Source organism: Struthio camelus, chromosome 10, assembly GCF_040807025.1.
Source record: "Struthio camelus isolate bStrCam1 chromosome 10, bStrCam1.hap1, whole genome shotgun sequence".
Classification (NCBI taxonomy): domain Eukaryota; kingdom Metazoa; phylum Chordata; class Aves; order Struthioniformes; family Struthionidae; genus Struthio; species Struthio camelus.
Genome location: NC_090951.1, coordinates 18357871 through 18379688, shown reverse-complemented (window position 1 = coordinate 18379688; position 21818 = coordinate 18357871). Strand labels below are relative to the sequence as shown.

General features: G+C 45.6%; 1 protein-coding gene across 6 annotated transcripts in view; it reads left to right on the top strand.

Annotated features, from left to right (window-relative positions):
- The window catches only part of TOX3 (TOX high mobility group box family member 3), a 155360-nt gene that overhangs the window by 72849 nt on the left and 60693 nt on the right, over positions 1-21818 (top strand). The window contains exon 1 of one of the 6 annotated variants that reach the window (XM_068956099.1): positions 16-92. The exons of 3 other annotated variants lie outside the window; for them this stretch is intronic. Coding sequence is in view for 2 of the 3 variants with exons in the window: in XM_068956096.1 (XP_068812197.1) it covers positions 6340-6441 (102 nt within the window). In the remaining variant the exon portion in view is untranslated. Of the gene's footprint in view, positions 1-15; positions 93-6039; positions 6442-21818 lie in introns of those variants that run through there. 2 more of the 6 variants (XM_068956096.1, XM_068956097.1) reach the window with 2 other exon arrangements.

Genomic DNA, 21818 nt, shown 5'->3' with positions numbered 1-21818 from the left:
GTAACAGACTGTGACTGTGGTCCGGGAGACTCTCTGCAGCACCACTTCCACGGCTTCCAGGGGACACCAGGGCAGCTGGCAGGCTCTCCAGGGTAAGTGTGTCCTCACTTTGGGGACTGCTGCCTTGGAAATACAGTATTACTGCATTGGACCCCCAAAATCACGGAACGGTATTTTCTCAGGCTCTTCAGGAACATCATATCCCGTTCAGATCCCTTTGTAATCCTGTGCAGGCACCTGACGTGTAGCTGAAGTCATATAGCTGCTATATGTTGTATATTTTGACTAATTACCTAATAGAACATTTGATTAAATTAAAACTGAAAAATCTGTATCAGGGAATCTGGTGCAGACACAAGGATTAAATATAACCTTTCCCATCTGGAAATACTGTTCTCCATCTCTCACTAAGACTTTTCAGATAAGTTTCATTAAAATCTTTCAGTAATTAGATCGGGTTCTACTGTAAAATGAAAGTTTCTGCCAGACAAATTCCTTTAGACTTACACAGAAATTTAAAGACATTCAAGAAAAATTTGGATTGCTCTTGATGAACATATGTATTTCTTTCCGTAGACATTGTCCTTGTAAATTCCCTTTAAAAAGTAGGTGACAGTAGCTTTTTTCCCTCTCTTTTAATAATTCTTTTAGTTTAAATTCTACAAGTATATGAATGGGAAGAGGGCCAGAAGGAAAAAAAAAAAAAAACAAAGAGAAACATACCTCCCAGCTTCCACAGCCTTCTATCAACAGATGATGTATAAGCAAACTATATGCATCTCTGACGAAGTTTTCCTGTCTTGATTGAAAATGGTATCCCTAAAGGCAGGAGCACTTTGCATCATTTTCTTAGCTTCAGTTAAAGCATTTATTCTTCAATGCTAATTCTAGAAAGGACACTGTTCCAGTCATTGTTCTCTTAAAGAAGTTAATTTTTATATTACTGGACAGTTCCTTTTCTGTTTTCAGTACTGCAATCAGTTTGTTTTTCAGCGTGGTCTTTATCTCACAATAACTGTGTTCTAGTATGTCAGGATACTGTAACGCTGCAGTCAATAGCAACAGGATATTTGCTCTGCCAAAAGGTAATCCTATATTGTCCATTACACACAGGTTATTTTGGAGGGGGGTGGAATACTTTTTTTTTTTAAAGTGACAGCAGCCTTTTTGCTGTAAGATAATGCAACCACATTAGGGGCTGTCTCTGCTCTGTAAACAGCTAGCGTACCTCAATACTTATTTTTCTGCTAGAATATGGTTCGAATGGTGAGGTATGAGTTGAAGCGGTGAAATATTTCAGGTTAAATAACAGACTTCTACAAAGACATCAAAGCTGGTACTTGTAGATGTTTGAAAAGCTTAATTTTGTTTTTCCCAGTTTCACAAACTTCTGCACTTCCTGACTTGGGCCCAAAAGAAAGAGATTTTTCACAAACCAAGAACTCTCAGCTGTGATTTTTTTCTGCAGCACTCCATACTCATATCTTTAAAAAACAGTCAGTACTTTTTAGGAGTGACTATAAAGCAATACTTGTTTTCTATCCAGTGGCAGGTTGGAGATTCTCGTTTTCTTGGTGCAGCAGCTGAGACAAGAGGCGGTGAGTGGTCAGCTGGCAGGCAAGCACTTTCAGCTCGCACCCCAGCCCCCAGGTCGCCTGGCTGCTCCGATGCTGGCTGGCGTTCCCCCCTTTAGGGCAGCAAACATGAGCAGTGACTAATAAGCGTTTATTGACCTCTGCTTGAGGTACTTGCTGAGAAATGGAGATATCAATGAATATTTGATCAGAATTAATGCCAAAGCTTTTTTTTCTTTACTGACTCATATATATAGGATATTCACGCCTGTATGATCACTTAGGAATACTAACTGACCCTCAAATCTGATGAGAAGAGGACTTAATGAATTAATACGGTGTCAATTTTACATTTGCTTAGCCAAAAGTTACTGCTGTAGTTGTTGCTTCAAGGGGTCAGACAAAATATTATTGATTTTCAGCAGCTGTGCTTGATAAGAAGAGTATAGGTCTAACTCAAAGCCCATTGCAATCAGTTAAAGGGATTTCCTGGTGATTCTAGGAGGTTTCTGATTATTTTCTAGAACTAGAGCTGGTTGGTGCTGTATCTTGGTCTTTGTCTCCTGCATCCCGTTCTTTATGTTTCGTGTCCTTTCATCCTCCACGGCTGCTTGGAGGGAAGGACTAGGATACTTACTTGTTCCTCCCAGTCCTAGCGGGAGCCATCAGCCATGGATCCTACAACTCCAAAATGAACGTCAGGTCTTTCTTTAGTGTTGGTTCTCACCATGATACTGGAGCAAAGCACCTTGGTGCAACCTTTGCTTGTGCCAGCCCTTCTCCCCGTATAGCTCCTTTTCCTGCCGCCACGGCTGTTCCTTGTCTTGTCCACCAGCAAGGGGACTGTCATGCTGGAAATGGGCATGGCCAAGCAGTGGTGATCCTGGAGGCTTGGCTGACTCGGTTGGCTACGTGGACGCATGGGCGTTAGGCAGCCAGCCGATCTGCTCCCATCCCCAGAGTTCCTTCCCGGCTTTGCTAAAAATCACCGGATAAAACAAATAAGCTGGTAAACGTTAAATACATTCCCTTACCAGGCCCTCGTACAGATGAATTAACTTGCCAGGCGCGTGTGGAAATCAGCTAGGCTTGGAGCATCAGCGTTTGCCTGTGAAAGTTGGAAGGTTTCAGGACAGCAGCGAGAGTCTGCGTATGCACATTTTCCAGTTTGTATATGACTGATTCACTCCGATGCCATTTCTGCTCTTACATCAGAAAAGCAGCTTGAGTGTTCTTAATGGCTTTTAAAATTGAATTGTGATGATGAGTCAGAAGAAAGTATAGCTGAAGATGGAACAAAGTCACAGTTTGTGTGTTACGGGCTGAATCATAATTGTTGGCATTAGTAGATACATATTTGAATCCTAATGGAACAGCGCTTTTCAGAAAGTTTCTTCAAAATCAAGGCTACTTGGCCCCAGGCAAACTGTTGGAGTATTCCATTTACCATAGGTAGACATTTACTTCTATTAAACCAGCGGAAAAGAAGGGAATAGTTACTTAAAATTACAAATACCTTATACTTCCAGCTGCTCTGAGAGAAAAAATGAGTGGAACTCCAAAGCCGTGGTTTTATTGAAGGATCTGAAAGTGCATAGCTTGAGAGGAAAATTGCTGGATTCCTTTCAAGCGATATGTACAAAAAGATATAAATACTGTGGCTCATATTCCATCTTTAATGTACTCCTGAGATAAATACACTGTTACTAACAACCAGATTGACGTCACATATCTGGATTTAAAGCGTAGCAGAGATTATTTAAGTTTACTTATTTAATAAGCTAAATTGAAGAGGTGTTGTGGAAGGAAAACACACACCTGCCTAATTTGTTGGACTGCCAAATTGGCTCTGGAATAATATGACATAATACATAATATTTTGTTTAAAAAGAAAAGCAAATTAGCATATATTTCCCAGTTGCTCTTCTGTTTTTCTTAAAATCATTCACTGATCTCACTGCAGTCCTATTAGTGCTGTGAAGGACTGAATTTTGAAACTTGGTAGAGATGCCAAACCTAGATTATGGTCAGGAACTGGAACTTCTTTTGTTTGTTTTCTACCTTTAGTTCCCTAATTGCATTAAAAGCCAGTATTTCAAAACTTTTCCCCAAATGCTGTTTCGGGGGATGTGTTTTACTGTACTGGGACGGGAGAGCTGTGCTGGGCCGGGCAGTGCGGGCCGAGCTTCGCTGCTCACCTCGGCCACGCGTAGCCTGAAGCCATCTACTGCGTTGGCCTCCAGCCTTTCAGAGTCTCTTTTCAATATGCCAGTGGGACCAAGCCCTAAACCTGTACTCATTTGCTGTTCGTTCTTTATTCAAGCAATTTCCCTCTGGATTGAACGGGAACACACGTTCAGATTTCCCTAGAAGAGTATAGACCCAGAGCAAGGCGATGCAGGAACAGCCTTATATTCAGTCAAGTGCCTCAAAAGAAGAACTCGGTGCCCGTAATCTGTTCATAGACTTGAGAAACTACTTATTCTAACAAGTGCTCCCTGCCGCCGCCCCACAATGTTTACCTAATGAATAAAACAAAGTGGGTATTACTTTATCAACCTCAAACGAAATGTTGAAAGGAGTTTGCCACCGCTTTCGTGGCGGTGACACTGGAGGAGTGCTCTAATGCAGTGCTGCACTCCGCAACAGATTCAGCGCTTAGCTATCTTCACGTTTCCAGCCAAGGTGTCTCTCTCATGAGCACAGATAGTTTTTGCACAGGCATGGGGTGTGCATATGAGGACACCCTGAACTGTATGTTCCTCAACCATTTCCCTTCCAGCAGCCGAGCAGATTTTATGTTTTTTTTTATTTTGGTTAAAAACGGATGACACACAATGAATATGAAAGTGGATGAAGTATTTGACTGAATATGCCCTTTTTTTCTGCTGAGGCATTCACCAGTTCACATACGTTTTTCTAGAAAGTTAAACTATATGTGCTCCCTGTAAATACAGGTGTACCATGCTGTGTTTAATTTTGCTCTTAGAACAAAATAGCACTTTACAGATCTTTCTTTGCTTTAAACGATGACACTTTGGGATTCACGTCCTCGTTAAAGGTATTACTGATACTGTGATTTGGTCTCTCCTGCGCTAGCTATTTGTGCCAGCATAAATATCGGAAACAGGATTTCCAGGAACGGAGTTGGGGAGATGGACACTTTCTACACGTGTTGTGGTTGACGCTGGTTGTTTTGCGGTTTACTCCCTGTCTCCACGGTCACGCGTGGCCTCCCAGTGTGGGAGCCGAACGGGGGGCTGGAGCGGCACTGTAGGGGACACCGCGGTGGAGACACCTGCCTTCAGGGAAGGACTCAGTGCTCTCCTACAGCCAAACTGTCTTTGCTATTTTGTCTTTGCTATTTTGTAATTAAATCGAGTAAACCGAAGACAGGTGGGGTGCGTTTCCAGCTGCGTTAGCGCTGTGCAGGGTGCAGCCCTCCATCCAAGGGGCAGTTCTCTCACTGTCCTGCAACTTTCGAAGCCTCGAGTCGAGAGCCCCTTTTCTTCCATGTTTGCAGGGACACAAGTCCCGAGCAGAGTAAAAGAGCCTCTCCTCCTTTTATTTTTTTTTTTTAAGTGTTTCCTTTAAAAGTTCTGGAGCAAGATGCTGGGACGCGACCGCTGGCTGTGCACCGCTACCTGCGGCAGGCAGCACGGCAGCCGGGGCAGTGATGCCGTGACCACGACTGCCTGAACCCATTTGGATTATCGCTGTTTGGTTTTTTTTTGTTTTGTTTTTGTTTTTTTTTTTTCCCTGAATGGGCGCCCGATGACTTTGAGCCAGCAAGCAGGTTTTTGCGGACGGACTGCTGTGTTTTAAAGTCTGACTCGTGACAGCACGTTGGGGGGGGACGGGGGGGACCACCACCACCTTCTTTTCTTCTGCCACCAGCAGCCTCGCACGGGCAGACAGCGGTGTGACTCAGTGAAGCGCATTACCCCCCTCCAACAAAAAAAGGAAAAGAAAAGAAAAAGAGGCGCAAGGCGGGGGGAGCGGCGGCAGCGCCTGGCCCAGAGCGCTCGGCGGGACGGGACGGGACGGGACGGGACGGGGCAGCGCGGCGGGTCCGCTCCGGCCCCGGCTCCGGCTCCGGCCGGGCGGCGGCCGCCGGGGGCGCAGCGGGGCGGGGCGCGGCGGCGGCGGGGGCCGCGCTCGCTCCGCCCGGGCAGCGGGGCCAGCGCGGCGCCGGCTCCGCTCCCGCTGCGGCTCCCGCTCCGCTCCCCGCGCAGCGCCAGCCCCGGGGCAGGCGGCTCGCAGGCGCGGGGGCGGCTGGGCAGCGGACGCGGCGGCGGCGGGAGGGGGGGCTGCAGCCCCCGGCCCCGGCCCCGGCCCCGGCCCCGGCCCGGCTGCGCGCCCCGGCGCGGGCAGGGCGCAGCGCAGCGCGGCGGCGGCTCGCCGGGCGCGTGGCTCCTTTGTGCGCGGCAGCTGCTGCTGCTGCCGGCGGCGGCGGAGGAGGCGCAGCCTGCGGCTTGGCACCGAGCTCTTAGGAAACAACAGCCCTGCCCGCCGGCCCCCTCCCCGCCGAGGCAGGCGGGCACCTACCTGCGCTGCGCCGCCCGCCCCCTCCTCTCCTCCCCTTGTTTACCTGCACTTCGCCGCCGCCGCCGCTCCCGCCCGGCCGCTCCTCGGCGCGGCGCGGCTGCCCCGCCGCTGCGGCCCCTCGGCGGCTCGCCCGCGCCCCGGGGAAGGCACCTGAAGGTGGATCTATTAAACCTCCCGGCCGTTCCTCCAAGTGCACTTCTCGGACCCAAGCAGCGGCATGGATGTACGCTTTTACCCCGCCGCGGCGGGCGGCTCGCTCCCCGCCGACCCCTCCAACCTGGACTTTGCCCAGTGCTTGGGCTACTACGGCTACAACAAGGTGATTTCAGTGGCGGGCTGCCGCCGGGGCGGAGCGGGGCGCGCAGGGGAGGCTGCGGCCGGGGCCCCGCGGAGCGGCCCCGCCGCCTTTGTGCGGGGCGGCGGCGGCAGCGCACGTGCGGCCCCGGCCGCGCTGCCCCGCGGGCGCGGACAGGGGCGGCCGGCGGCCCCGGCCCCGTCTCGTAACAACTGGGAGCAACTTCCAGGTGCGCTGCCTGCCCCCGCGGCCGGCACCGCGGGCAGCGCTGGCGGCCGCCGCGTCGGGAATCGCTGCGCGCGGCTCCGCGGGCGGGCGCGGAAGGGCCCCGCCGCGCCCCGCTCTGCCCCCGGCCAAACGGCAGCGGCACCGAAAAGTGCATCAGCTGCCGGCTCGGACCCATCGGGGGGCGCTTTGGTTGGGCGAGGATCGTCGAGGAGGTTGCGGTGCTTGCTGACGGTGTTTATTCGTGCCCCTTCTTTTGGCGGCATGTGTAATTCGTGGAAAAAGTGTTACAGCCAGGAGCCACAGTCGTTCCCCAGTGGCTACCTTTATTTGCAGAAACGCGTTTTAATAATAGCAAGATGATTTGTTTCACAAATGACCGAAATCTGGGAAATGCAAAGTTAGGAATGACACTGTGACTCATGCTATTTTGAAAAAGACTTAGCTGTTTGCACTGTGATGTGTCAATAGCACATTGAGCTATTAGCGCTGGGCCCTCACACATGCACATAAAGATCCCTTTCACACTGTGTTTTTCCTGGTGCTATGTTTGTCCAACCTCTGGGGCCTTTTGTGAGGCGCTCTATGCGATGCTGGGGAGAGAAAGGGTGCTGCGCAAAGCCTAAACCTATGTTAAAATCAGGTTTTATAGAGTCCTTTACAAACGCCTAGATAAAGTTTGATGAAATACAAAGATCGCTTTCAGAGGGAGAAATAATGCGGGTGCAAATAAAGAGGAGCAGTATCTGAAGAAAACTTTCTCCTGCAGAAATTACTTCCAAGCGGATGTCAGGAGCATACTTTTCTGTTTCCAGTAGTCTCAACCTCCGTTGCTGCAATGTTCAAGTTTATCAGTACTGATTCGGTGGCTGCCTCGCTTTTCAAAACGCCCAGATCTACTTTCGCTGGCGATGTATAATAGTGTTCCCGTGGAGCGTGCACGGCGCAGGCAGTGCGCATGCTCTCTGCGCCGAGGCTATTAGCATGCTGCTTTGTTAGGAGTTAATACAGAAAGACACAGGGGCATGAATTAAAGATGAAATGTCAGCCTTAACTTTGAATGCTGCTAAGGACTTTAGGAGCTCTAAAACGCCTAGTAAATATTCACTGTTGTCTGATATGCCAACTAATTTTGGAAACTTGCAACGCTTACTGACAGACAGCACGCTTACTGTGAATTTCACTTATTCGATGACTTTGTTGTGTTATGCACGGTATGCATTTATTTCAGGATCTGTCATAGTTTACTGTGCAAGTTCTTTTCGTTTTGGATTTTCTTAATGCCCCAAATCCTGAATGGCTGCAAAGCAGAAGTTTATTGTGTTCTCTAACTTGCTGCAAGCACACATGGAGTTATCTGTAACCTTTTGACTGTATTTCCCTTCCGCGTACAATGAGAACAGAGCATGCATTCAGAAAAAGTCAGAAGTAGCTAACTTTTGACCTATTGAAAAATGCAGTTCGGTTGCTCTGCTCCTCCTGAACATAATTTTGGCAAGTATCTTGTAGGCCAGGCTTCCAATCTGTAGCAGAAAATATTTTAATGAAGAGTACAGCTCATAATGCGCGTATCTTATAATTGATAAGAGATATCTTTGCATATGAAAGGCCTGATCCTGAGCAAGCTGGTGCATGTGAAATTCTGTTGCTGTGAGTTCTCCTTAGGCTCAGTGGGGAAAGCGATGATGTGGCGTACAGGTGTTTCAAGGACACAAGAGGAATCTGTGATTGCGTTCTTAGAAAGGAGGATCTTAATTGCATAAATCTAATCTCATCTTCTCTATTACTTATTATCTATTACTATATGAGTCATTGTAAGATTTTTGTTTTTATTTAATGCAAGTTTATTTTGAAATCTTCCCTACCTCGCTTTCCATGTAGTCTGTCCTTCTCCAGGAAAATAAATGATTACTCTGTTAGGCACTGAGATGACCAGAAGGCATAGAAACAGGAGCTGAAATATTTACCCCACTGAAGTAAATGGGAGAACTGTTATTGATTTCGGTAGGGACAGAAGCACCTGCAGTCTTTCTGAAACTCATTCGACGATCCTGCCCGCTCATCCATGCCTGCCGCATTGTTAGACCCTGAATCTGTTTCTCCTTGGGGTAGTGACATTGCTGGCGACAACCGCTGGGGAATGGAAAGCGGCATGGCAAGAGCACACACGCTGCGTGGGTTGGTATGACACTGCAAAAGCCAAATTATTTATGTGAAAATATTGTCAAGATTGTTAAAACGTAGAGGTGATGACGTAGGACCTACCTGGAGAAAACTGTATCTGGCATCATGTTGAACATAGAGTGCCTTTACCCAAAAAGGCCTTATGAAACAACACTGTCTTCCACCTGCACCCTTCGGACACAGCTTCTCCTCAAACCATACTGGTTTTTCCTTCCGTGGGTGCAATATGGACAGAAACGTTGCAGCTCGGCCCAGGCGTTCTTGAGCAGAGGTTGGGATCTCGCGGTGCCTTGTGAGGGTGGGACAAGCAATGGAGGTGGGATCACGTGAGACCTGGGATTGGAAACGTAAGAGTTTGGAGCTTCTCCCAGCCCTGTACCTGTAGGTGTCTGCTGGTCTGATCCTTTCTGCAGAACAGCTTTTCAGGCTCAACATCACGCTTTTGAAATCTGTTCTCAACACTGGATAAATAGACTCAAAGCTAGGCGATGTCATCTTGGTTTCTTGGGAGCGTTGCTTTTGGGTAGATGATAGACATTTGAAAAGGGACTGGATATCCCCACCATGATCTGTACTACAGCAGTTGCTAGAATACTGCAGACTGGGATTATTTTTGTAAAGATGGTGTGCAGCATGGTAAACACATGAAGGGCAAAAGAGGAAATAAAGACAGAGAAAGGCAGTGATTTGTCCAAGGTTAGGTGGTCGGTCACTGACCTAAGCAGGGCCAGAGCTGAGGTATTCTGAGATGCAGTGCAGTGGTTTATGCTGAATCTCATTTACTCTAATAGGATTACTTGCATGTTTAAAGTAAAGCATGTGCTTAAGTGCTTTGCTGGATCAGGGCCATATTTGATAAGTTTTCAGTGCTAGTGTGAGAGTACATATAACTTGACCCTGCCTGTGCCTGCCTGGTGGTGGTTCTGGATAACAGAGCTCCACCTCTGGTTCCCAGCGTTGGATGGGTGAAATCACAGCCTGCCTGTTTCTGGAAGAGTCCTGCTGCTGTATACACACACACACACAAAAAAAAATCACCAAAAAGTAGCTGTAAAAATTACAGAAAGTTGAAAGAAACCAGCTGTTGTGAAACTTTCTGCTTCTGTCTTGAGCCCTTTTATGGTTCGGCTGATGGAGAGTCATTTTGGACATTGACTATAGTTTAGCAGTTTTTTCTAAACAAACTTTTTTCACTTATTGAGTAAATCACATGTCTTATACTGAAAATATTTAGGGAACTACTATTCATCATAGCACATACTTTTTTTTTTTATTGAAGGAGCCATAATTCTCAAAACGCTATTTGCAAAAAGGAAAAAGAGAACTCCAAAGCCTAAACGTGTACAGCTCAGTGCTTGAGTTATCATTATATTGAATTCCAGAATCCTTACTTCATTACGTGGCTCTCTGCGTTTTATAATGTTTATCTCTTCTACACAGATTGTCCTTGAAGGATCCAAATTCAAACGTACATACCTTAATTTAGGCACCGGCATACATTCCACCGGACAGTTTTTGGTGGAAATATTTTGCATTTCACAAAAGAAGCGCAGGAAGGTTAGCCCGTTCTTGCAGAGGTGGGGTACGGATAGCAGTAGTTTAGCTGCAAGCGGAAGCGGGGCCTGTAAGCCAGGCCTGTCAATGGGTGATGTTGGGGAAAAATGGATTGCAGTTATGCAAACGATTGAAAATTGCTCTTCTTGCAAATTTAGTGTGGCTGAATAGGCATAAGTTTTCCCTTCAAATACCAGATGGTCAGAGAGGCCAGGTGCCCAATAGGGTGCCGGGAGGAAGCTCGGCGTTGGCTGGTCACCGCAGGGCGTTGGTGGCTGGCGGGAGCGGGCGGCCGGGAGCCCGCGGCCTGCGCGTGACGAGGACGGCGCCGCGGGGCTCCCGCGAGCTTTCTGGCGCTCTCCCGGAGCAGAGGCGCGAGGGCAGGGACGTAAATACAGTTCTGGGTGGTGACAATTTCAGCGAGGGACGGGGAACTTGGTGTTGCGGTATCCCAAAACCTCAGGACTCTGCCGGCAGCTACTGCTGGGAACCAAAAAACTTCCCAGAATATTTGGCTAGGCAGCCTGGCACTCAAAATGTTGAATATATGGTGCCCTCTGCTTGAAAGGGGGAGTGGAAGGAGCAGCCTGTGTCCGCAAAGCATCCGGATTGCAGTTTGGGTGAGCGCTCCCACTTCCGCGGCGCTGGCTTGCAGGAGGAGTCATCCCACCGGGACTGCGATGTAGCTCTTTTGAGGAGCTGGCTTTGAGAGCAAACCCCTACGTGCCAAGGGCAGCAACCTTACAAAACCCGGCGTTGTTCAGAACGAGCTCGTATAATGGTGGTGCTAATTGGATTGTGCAGTGTACAATTTTTTTGTTGTTTTTCAAATAGTGCGACTCCTATGTTGAATTAAACCACTTGTGATCAAGTCATAGTTGGTTATAAGCGAAGTTTACTTAGGACTAGTTGCTTTAGCCTCGTTTTTCTTCAAAAAAATGTTTTTAGACGTTTTCATTACAATGGATCACAATTGTATCAGCAAGGTATTTGTAATAACATACAGTTGATGTATGAAGAGTTTGAGTTTCATGCTTAGAGATAACCTGGAGTGCTTATGGTGTGTGCGGAAATGACAAGGGGGTGTGTTTTAGAGTAAAGATTATTCATAGCGAAAGCAATTCTGATGCCCGCACGCCCGCGGCCGCGGGCACCGGCCCCCACTCACGTGCCTGGTTCCAGCATGAGGGAAGGAAGTCAGTCAGTAAATCCACAGCCTATTCAGTACAGCCTATTCCCATAACGTCGCCTGCATCCAGTATTGTACTTCATGTGTAGTTATCGAGTCCAGCTCTGCCCCACAATGGATTATTACAATTTCATAATACAATTTGAAATAGTAACGCAGCAAATAACAGCTTATATTCTCTGGCAGATACCTGAAACGTGGGTAACTTAAGGCAGGCTGTAAGTTCTCCGCGACTCTCATTTGTTGCAGTTGTGCACCGTGCCTAGCAAAGTGAGGCCGGTCAAACGGTGCCCTTTGGGTTGTGCTGCAGGCTTTTGTTGAATCTGCGGTTAATCCAGGCCCATGTGTTTGCTGGATTCTGGCACTCCCTGCAAACCTAGCTAATGCTGTTGAATGGTGATAGAAGAATTTGTACAGCACTAATCCTGCGTTTCTATCTGTAACCGCATTTCTACCGCCATAAAATTGAGTGCTGTTATGCAGACCTAATGGCAGGGTTGAATTTTCGAACGCTTCAAACTCTTATCTGATAGCTGCCTTCTGTACTGCTACCTGTCCGCACGATGCATTTATAGAGTGCCAGTCACCATCGTGTCTTTGTGATGATTGCTACCAAAATTGAGAACTCTGGGGTGAAAATCTAATCAGGACTTTAGATAACAATGTCACACCAGAGCCTTCTGGTCTTTGCCACTGTGCGGTGTTAAGACGAAGACTTTGATGAGATCACGCTTGCCGCCGCATTATTCATTACTTATTTTTGTAACAAGATTACTATTTCATATCTTTTCCACCGCGTGTTAGCACCTGTCAAACCAATCCAAGTTGTGTTTTGAATGTGTATTCTCTCTGTTAGTACCTGAAACAATGTATTGAAAAATACAGGCAGTTCCAGGACTGCTGGACTAGCAGAAACCCCGGGGGGAGGCCGCCATGAGAGCCTTGCTTCGGAAATATGCACCCTCGATATCTGAGTAGATGGTTTCGTGAACTTTCCAGGCATTTCACGGTAACGGGCGGGCAAACTTAAAATGCAGTCTGTTTTCATCACGCTAAAAATAACTAAGTGCTGTAGGTCCGATTGGGATTAGATTGGTACAGCGGACTCGATTCTGTCCAAAAAGGTGCGCTCCTAGAAGTAGCACGTATTACTTTATTATTGAAAATGGAAAGTGTTTTAAACAAATGGTTTGTCTAGTTTTTAGTTTGTTTGGATAGCTCATGTGCCAGCTCTTGGCATCAGCTTTCTCTCTTTCCTCCTGCCGTGGCCAGGTTGCCTGTCAGCCTGAGTTTTTGTTGAAAAGCCCTGTATAAATATCAAGAGGGGAAAAAGAAAAAAAAATCTTTAGAAAGACGAAGAAACCTCCAGTTTTTAATCCATACTTGAGAATACGCAAAGCAAAACAGCCTTTCTGAAGCAGTCCATTTTCAAAAACTGCAGGTTGAGAGGCTCCCTTAGTATCCCTTTAAGCTTGATTTAAAATTCCCTTGGATAGAAATCTAACACTTTTTCTTATTTTTTGCTGGCATTTCTGTTTCTGAGCCTGGTTTATGCTCATCAGAGGCTGATTCAATGTGGAAATCTTTCGTTTACTTATATGGACATTAGATCAGGCTTGCCCTTGGCGTTTCATGGGAGAAACTGTTAGCAATTCCACATTTAGTTTTTAACTGCTGTGAAGTTTCTTACTGTCTGGGTCACTATGACCACTTATGACCGCTGCTGGCCACAGGCTTGGGAGAGGTAACCCTAACCCTAGTGGAAAAGAGTGGGATGGGGCAGCGGGGAAGGCAGAAGCGAAGGGTGCGTGTGGGTGAAATGCCAGCGTCGGGACTGGCCCCCTCCGACGTCAGGGATCTGGTTGTCTTTGCGGGTTTTCTTCTGGCTTGACCTCACGCGTTGCTGGCCGAGGTGGGAGCTGTGGGGGCAATAGCGTGGGTGCCTCCACACTTTCCTCTTGCCCTCTCTAAAGTACGTACCTCAGTGACGAGCATGTAAAATTGTTCTGTTAAAGCAGAATATTGCTTTTGCAGACCCATTTACGTCTAGATTTTCTTCTCTCTAGGTAAAATACTCTAAAAGATCTGATCAACTGAGCGATGTAGGAAGAGATTGCAAATATGTAAGATAATTGATATGGTAGAGTTTGTGGAAAATGAAGTCTGCACTCAGAAGTTTTTGGTTTTTTGGTTTACCTGTATTGTGAAGGGAGTTGCCTTTATCTGCACATAAAAGATCAACCCACAGTTTTTGGAATGACTGTCTGCTCGTTTTTCAGGAGTCCTCAGGCGTTGAACCTTTCCGGAGATCTTATTACTGTACTTTAGCAGACATAAGATCCACAAAAAACATAGCAAAAAAAGCAAGATGGAGTTTTCAGTCCTAAAACTCTTTTCCTTTTCATCATTTCTCTACAGCTTCATTGGCAAGCAACCCTTTGAGAACTTGTGCAGAACTGATCTCGCCCTATTTGGACTTCTCAAGATAATTTTCCAAGAGAAACTTTGTATTTTCTGCATTTAGCACTGAAGAAGAGGGCACATAATTTACGTTGTGTGATAATTCTGTAAGCACTAACTAGAAAAGAAATTAGATAGAGATTCAAAAACCAAATAGTTAGTTAGGTATGTAAAGTATCATAAAGTATTGATTTTTTACAAGGAGCTCATGCGTGGAAACAACCTCAGCTGTGTGAATCAGCCTTTCTGCCCCCATGGGACAGCTCCTATATTTAAAGCCACTGAATTATATAAAGGTTTCTAGGTTCAGGACATATTTAAACATCTCAATATTGATTAGCTGTCTAATTTTGATACAAAAAATTGTGTTAAAACCACAGAAAATCAATTTCTGCATAGTGGAGTAGCTTATTTTCAGAGCATATCATTTTCATCTCCTTTTTACACTACTCTATAGTCATAAGGCTTATACAAATAGTTGAATTTTGGGTGGTTTGGGATACTGTGGGCTTACTGTTTGTTATTTATGGAAGTATATTTGTTAACCTGTACTTTATCGGTAAACTGCTTTGATTAGGAGTCCTCTATTTTTTTAAGCAATTTACTTTTTTTAAATAAATAAGAATGTGATTAGGTGTGGGAAAACTGGCATTGTGTTTGCTTTAGGAGTTTAGCACGGTTACTTCTGTGGGTTCTTAGCAAGCATGTGGATGAAGTGATGTGATTAGTAGGCAGCCATGTAAATACAGGGATATTGTCCTATTGATTTGTTCCAGTGAAAGACCTAATAGTTGTGGTTCCTTGCCACAAGCCAACATGGCTTTTTTTTCCCTCTCATTGTTTTGCTTAATATAGTTAGAAATACATTAACTTTACATATGAAAAAAGTTATGTCATTGCCTGCTCTTTACAGCAGGCAACATAACCACTGAATTTTACAGTGCAGTTTTATAGCTGTTTTTCACAGCAGAACTGTGAGTAAACACGAGGCTGATCTCCAGACTCTACGCTGCGCAGACCGCGTACCTGAATATAATGGAAGGTGCAAACGTGGCATACAAGCGCCAGGTAGTTTTAAATAAAGAGAATGAACACATGCTTCTGGGTGTCCTTTCTTTCTGACGTGTTTAAAACCGACTTGAAGTTATCGTTACGCTCCCACGGTGGTGAGACGGCGACCCAAGAAGCGCCCGTGGAGTGGTAAATCACACGTAGCGCCGTGCCAGGCCGTCTGGCCTCCTCGACTGGGGCTTGCGTCGCGTCTTCCTTGCTGGAGAGCTACCTGTTGTTTACGACACAGTATAGGAGGAGGTGGCTTTCCTCCTTGGTTTTATTTCAGTATCTTTGTCTGCTAGCTCTCAGCGCTGGAAAGGCCTGTTGTAGAACAGCAGCTTTGCTGCTGAGATCTGGGATGGCGCTTGTAACGTGCATCTGTATAGCGGGGCTTGTTGAAAATACGCATGCAGCTGGTGTGTCACGCATTTGACAGGCTGTACGTAAGCGCGTTCGCAGCGGTCAGTGCTGATGGTTTAGTGGCCTTGGTCTTTTTAAAATGATGTTTGCACCAAACCGGTGCATCAGGGGCTTCAAGGGAGTGTTTTAGTACCCCGTCCTCTTCCAGCAGCCTCATGAAAATGGTGGTTCTGTACATGAAATGCGTCCGGTGCCTTTTCTGTGTGAGGTTTCCTAGAGAGTCTGCGTGATCCTGGGGCTTCATCCTCGCGTTTGGCTTGGGCTGGCTGGCTGATGGCACAGAGCCAGAACCCAAAATTACTGCAAACTCCCACGCCCGGGACGGACTTTCAGCAGAGACTGCTGGCCAGCAGCTCTGACGGAGGAAGGCGAACGGCAGGCAGTATGACCTAGGGCTAAATATAACCCTGAGATTTTAGTCAAAGATGGTATGAAAGGAAAACACATTACATTAAAATTACATGCTCAAGTAGGCAAAACAGCAGCCTTTGGTGTTGCGTATGCAGATTGGTGGTATGGCCCACCTACAGTCTGGAGGTCGCTCTTGCTCTTTTTACTCACTGCTCTGCTGTGGAAAGCAGCTACAAAACTGCATTGTGAGATTCTGAGTTTATTTTGTCTTAATCTGCGACTATAGTTTGCCCAGGTTAAGAAGGAAATTGTTTTTCTAGCTTGAGTCGGCAAACGGCCGGTGACGGGATAGCTGGAGCAGCCTGTTTCTGTCACCTCTGGTGCAAAGTGCTTGAGGAAGGATGGCAAAGCTTGGCTTTGAATCCTGTCAGCACAGATATACTACTTATATCGTACAAATATGACCCCTATCTTCCTATATTCTTGTCACTAGTAAATAGTAGTCTTTCCAAGGAAGGTCGCCGAATTTGTCCTTTTGTTAATAGTCTGGCTGAGAGTTTACAAACCAGAGCAGAATCCTGCTTAATATATTAAGTTAATTAATATATTAAAGGGTTTTTTTTTTTTGAGCTTTGTTGTGTTGGTTTTTATAAAGAAAAATTGGCAGCTATTACTTGTAATGCATGTAACTGATAAATGCTGAAATGACTCTTGCGCAGTCACACTTTCACACACGTTTTAAAATGCCGACAACGTGTATCGGCCTGAATCAGTCGCAGCAATCGTCCGCAGCTTGGAAAATGTGGGGAGCGGCTGTTTGTTGTTGTACAGGATACGTACAGCAGGATACAGGCATCATCTTTTGAGATTTCGGGTCTCCTTATCACTGCCTGTAGCTTGGATTGCTAATTAACTGTGTTCCACTACAGCTGCATCATGTTCCATGCTGCTCGGCCATGGGTTTAGGCAGAGTTATTTCTAAATGGAAGTTTTTAAGGCTGTCCCATCGTGAGAAATGAGCAGGAAGCAGTGGTGATAAAGAACTTGATTCATATTATGACTAACTGCAGGTGAGCATTATGTTGTTAAGCCTTATTTTCAGTGTTTCTGTGACTCAAAAATGATAATAGGCTGCACTGAAAATATCACCACATCAGTAGAGTTAGTATTTAAAATACATAGGAAAGGGTAAAGTCTGTAAATCATAATATAATAGCAATCTGTATAGTTTCAGGCTATATAAAGTATTTGTAGATCTTCTGAGTTTCGTTTATTCTCTGCATGGATGAGAACTGACATCAAGCATATACCTGGCTTTCTCTGCCCCCAAGATGCAACCTTTTTCTTTTAAAATAAATGTGAAAGTGAAAAAAGAGGGAACAGTTTCCATGGAGGAAAATCAATTCTAGTCCTTCACAGTCACGGACTCAGGCTGATGCTTTGCAGCTATGCTGGTGACAGGCAACGCACCACACACATCTGGCGCACACTTTTGACAGCAAGAAATCTTCCATTGCCTGTTTTTTTTTTTTTCCCCCCAAAAGCTACAGGTTTTCCATTTCTTCTTATTTTGCTGAGCCTTACTGTTTCTTGCACGCCACTGTGGTAGGAGGCTTTCATTGCACCCTCTGCTGCCCTAGGAAGTGGCCACATGCTAAGTTAAAGCAGGAAAGGAGGAGCAGCTGTGAAGACAAGGAGTCAAAGAGGGAGCGGTGGCCGGGGACATTGCTGAGCAGTTACAATTTGGGGGATCAGTAGTTTTCACTCCGCCTGAGTTGCTAAACTTCCTGCACCTTTTGGTGAAACCCCAAAGCCTGGGGTCTTTGAATGCAGAGACGAGAAATAACAGGATTTTGAACGGCGAAGCATGAATGCTAGAGAAGGGCCAGTTGCTTGATTGATCCCAACTGCAAATGTTTTCCTTGTGAAGATGGCTTATGTTTATGTTAAAAAAAAAAAAAACAACCCATCACTCAAACAGAAAACAAACAAACTGAACTTTGCATGTACAGACTGATTGGAGACATATTCAGCTTTTGCTTTCTCATCCCTATTTTCCAAAGTCTGTGGATTCAGAAGAAATGCGTGCAGCTCTGCTGATGCACGTAGGAAAACGCCTCCTTTGAAGAAGAGAGATATTTGTGCTTTTGAGCTGAGCTTCGGAAGTTTACTGGAAAAAAATCAGCTGGGAGGATTGAAGCTGTAGTGTTTTGGGTGCTGAACCACTCATTGCCTGAAAGGATAAAGGCGGTTCTTCATAGCTGCTGACAAAACGAAGGGATGGGAGTGATGGTGCGTGAGGTGCGGGCAGGCGGTTATGGCGTTAAGCATTGCTCTGGCTGCTAAAAAGCACCAGCTCTCTCCAGCCTCTCATCCTCACCAGCAGTAACCCATCTGCCTCGCTGGAAATCGTAAAAACGGGCTCCAGTTGGTTTTGCCTGTGCTCTCGCTAGCAAAATGAATCATTGTTATGGTGTCTCCAGCTTAGATGCCAAACAAAAACGCAACCCTCAGCCGCTTCAGGTGGGGAAGGTCTAGATAATCTTCATCTCTGAAGTGTGACAGAACTGACACACAAAATATTGCAGGTCTGGCAGCAAAGATTTTTTTTTTTTTAAATAAATACCTTACAGTTGGGGAATTGATTTTTCTTGAGAAGACATAAGAGATCTAAAGTATCTGTGCTGTAGCAGTAGTACTGGCAACACGCTAGGGCAAGCGAGACCTGTGCTGTTAAGAGGATGGCTGTAGAAAAGCTGCCTGTGAGCTTAGACTGGAAACGAGAGAAGAGCTTTTCACGTCTGGAAGAGTGAGGTGCTGGGGTGGCCCGTGGTGGCGGCGGGCACGAAGGAGCGCTGGCCACCTCCAAGGCTGGGAGTTTGTGGCTGTATGTGAGTTTAAGCGCCGTGTCCTGTGGCTGGCTGGAAGGACCGGGGGCCTCGATCCGATTATCTGTGCTTTTAATGTTGTTTCACATGCTCCTTCAAGGGTCCCTGTTCACAATCGTAACCGCAGGACGTTGCGGTGTGGTTGCGCGCTCTGCGCTCTCACCGTGGAGTAGCCAGGTTAACTGTGACAAGCGACTCTCCAATTTAGGCAAAGCAGCCAGAGATGCAATAATTACACCCTCAACAACAACTTTAGAGCTACGCATAACAGCAAGTAAAGTATATTCACGTCTGAAGTTTAATGTTGTAGTGGAAAAAATGTTATAAACGGAGTTTTTGCCGGGGGATTATCTAGTAGCTGTGAACCTGGAGAGTTTACTTAGTTCTTCCTCCAGGAATGGCGTGCTTTTCCGTGGCCGGGGGAGGAGGTTGTGGAGAGAAGGGAAAGGCCTTTAAAAGCCTGAAAGAGGTGATGGAAAAGTCCACGTCTTCCAAAAGCCTGACAGTCTGGAGAAGCATGGTATCAAATTGTTAGATGGTTTGACTCACCATGAGTGTTTTGACAGTGCACATCAGATAGTCATCTGCTTTCTCCCCAACCCTGCCCCAGTAGCTGGTTGGAAGATGTTTCAAGTTGATAGCCTCGGTTCCAGGTTTCTAAAAATATCCTGGCTTCAGCGATCTGAATGAGAACTTCATTTCCAAAAAACGTTTGGACAAAGGATTTCAGCATCCCTCCAGAGAGGCAGGTGAAACACTTGCAAAAATTTGCAGCCCGTTTTAGCATCCGCTTATGTTCATGAGCAGTGAGAGTCTGTTTCTCTTCTTTTGAGATCATGAAAATGGGTAATGATCATAGTGGCTATCTCTTTATATCCTTTAATCCACGAAGATGGAGTGTGTTGTCTTGTTCGTGTGGAAAGCGTTGTCTGCCAGCACTGCTGTAAATACTCCAGCCTGGCTGGAGCAGCTGGTACAGCTCTGTGCCGTTCTTTGCAGCCGCGCCGCCTTTTTTCCTCTCGAGTTTGGACTCGTCCTTTCTCCTACCCTGACGTGATCGGTTTGTGTGGCAGAGGTTGGGAAAACTCTGATTCCCTAAAATAGTTAGTATTTTCTACCATTGTAGAAAATAGCCTCTACATTTCTTAAATTTTAGGAAAAATATTAGTACCAGATGTTTTCATAGATGTGATAAAAGTGGAATTACAGCAGGGTAGATTAAGGGTTAGAGTTAAATTATGGATTGCTGGTTATATCAAAGGTACACTGGAACAACGTAATTGCATTCTTTGAATCTTTCCTTAAAAAGACCCATTTACAATCCTATTTAGGTAGTAAATTGATGCATTTCATACAACTCTTTTTAGGCTGTTGTCATCTTATAGAGTATTTGTGTTTGCAACCATAGCGATGAAGATGAAGTGCATGTTTTTGGCTAGAGTTACAACGATTCTTCTATCTTAGTTTGACTTTACTAAACCAGTACATTAATTTAAAAGGAATTCAGTCCTAAAAGAGCCCTTGAATCAATTTTCTGTAAGCAAATTGCAAGTTTTTCAGAATGCAGCAGTCCCAGGAAATACGCTTTATGCTCTATCCAGTAGTGTTTGTTTGCATCTGTTTTTAGTCCATTTTACAAAAATAAGATAATTTCTTAGCTCTCCTTATAGGGAAATTTCTCCTATCCTCTGTGATTAGTGTTATATTTTTCTAATTCTCTGAAGAAACCTTTAGGTGCGTTTCCTTTTCCTGGCCTAGTGATGCATTGTCATTATTAGCCAACTGTACGATGGATAGAAAATGTAGGTGGTGTATTTGCTCATTTTAAAGAGAGAGTATTTAGTGACTTGGTGACGTGGTCCTCTGGTGGGAATACAGAAAATTGAAACTTCCTCCAATTCATTTTCCTAATTTTGGAAAGGTAGATTAAGCAAAGGTACAACTGAGTACCTACTACTAGTGTGTTAACAAACAGTGCCTTAAGAATTATTAAACTGGTGCTGGAGTGGGATTAGTGTAGTTGTTGCTTAGAAAAGCGTAGCCCCAAATGTGTGTTACGGTAGTGTATTACACAGGTCAGAGAACTGGGGAATCACAGTTCTTGGCGACAGACACGCTCCCTGTTTGTAGCTTTGAATCTGTCGGGCTAATGGTTTTGGTAAGCGATCATTCATTTGAACTGGTTTTGAGTCTCAGACTCAAGAAATCTACAGTTTAATTTGAGAAGTCCAGAGAAAATTAAAAAGGTAACACAAATCTGCTAGCTTTGAGTTTTTTAAGGGTTGGGTGGCTGGTCTTGGACACCAGTGTTCTCATTTTCAGAGGTGCCGATTATTTGCATTTCCAGCATAATCTCCTGGGAACTGGCAGACTCAGAAATACACTTTGAGAATGCAAGGCAGTTTTGAGTATGAAAGCCTTACTGTCAAGTTTTATTGTTATTATTACTTGATATGTCTTTGAACTGGTACATAATGTAATTAAAAAAAATAATTTTTTAAAATAGGATTCTAGCTTCTTCATTTTTTAAGTTTGTGGCTCATTTGTTGTTGGAGTCAGACTTTGAAAGAGGATGGCTATAGATGATATAAAAACTTTCTTCCAAGCCTCACTTATCCAAAGTTGTGGTTCTTCCTACTTTAGCTGCTTAATACTAACGTGTGATTCGTTACTGCTCGTGTGTCAAATTGGCAGTTGGGTGGTTTATCTGGAGGGAAAAAAGAAAAATCGTTTCCTTTTCTCACAAAGTGCACCTCGGAGAAGGTCCTGGGAGATCTGTGAGGATCTCTTACCGTCTTTGAACCCTAAAGGGCTCCGTCAGTGCTTCCTTTTCCCGCTTGCTTGTGTAGGGAGCTCACGCTCTGAAGTTATGATCAGGTGCCTGAGGCAATCTCTGTAAACGCTGTGATTGCTGCTGCTGGGCTTCCAGATTTTATCCTTGGCCGAAAATATCAAGTATAGCATGTAGTATGATGTAATATCAAGTATATCAGGTGACGTATCAAGTATAAAGTGTGCATTTCCCGGTATGCTGGATTGAGAGGTGCGGGCTGGGGAGCCGCTCCGTTGGGGAGGAC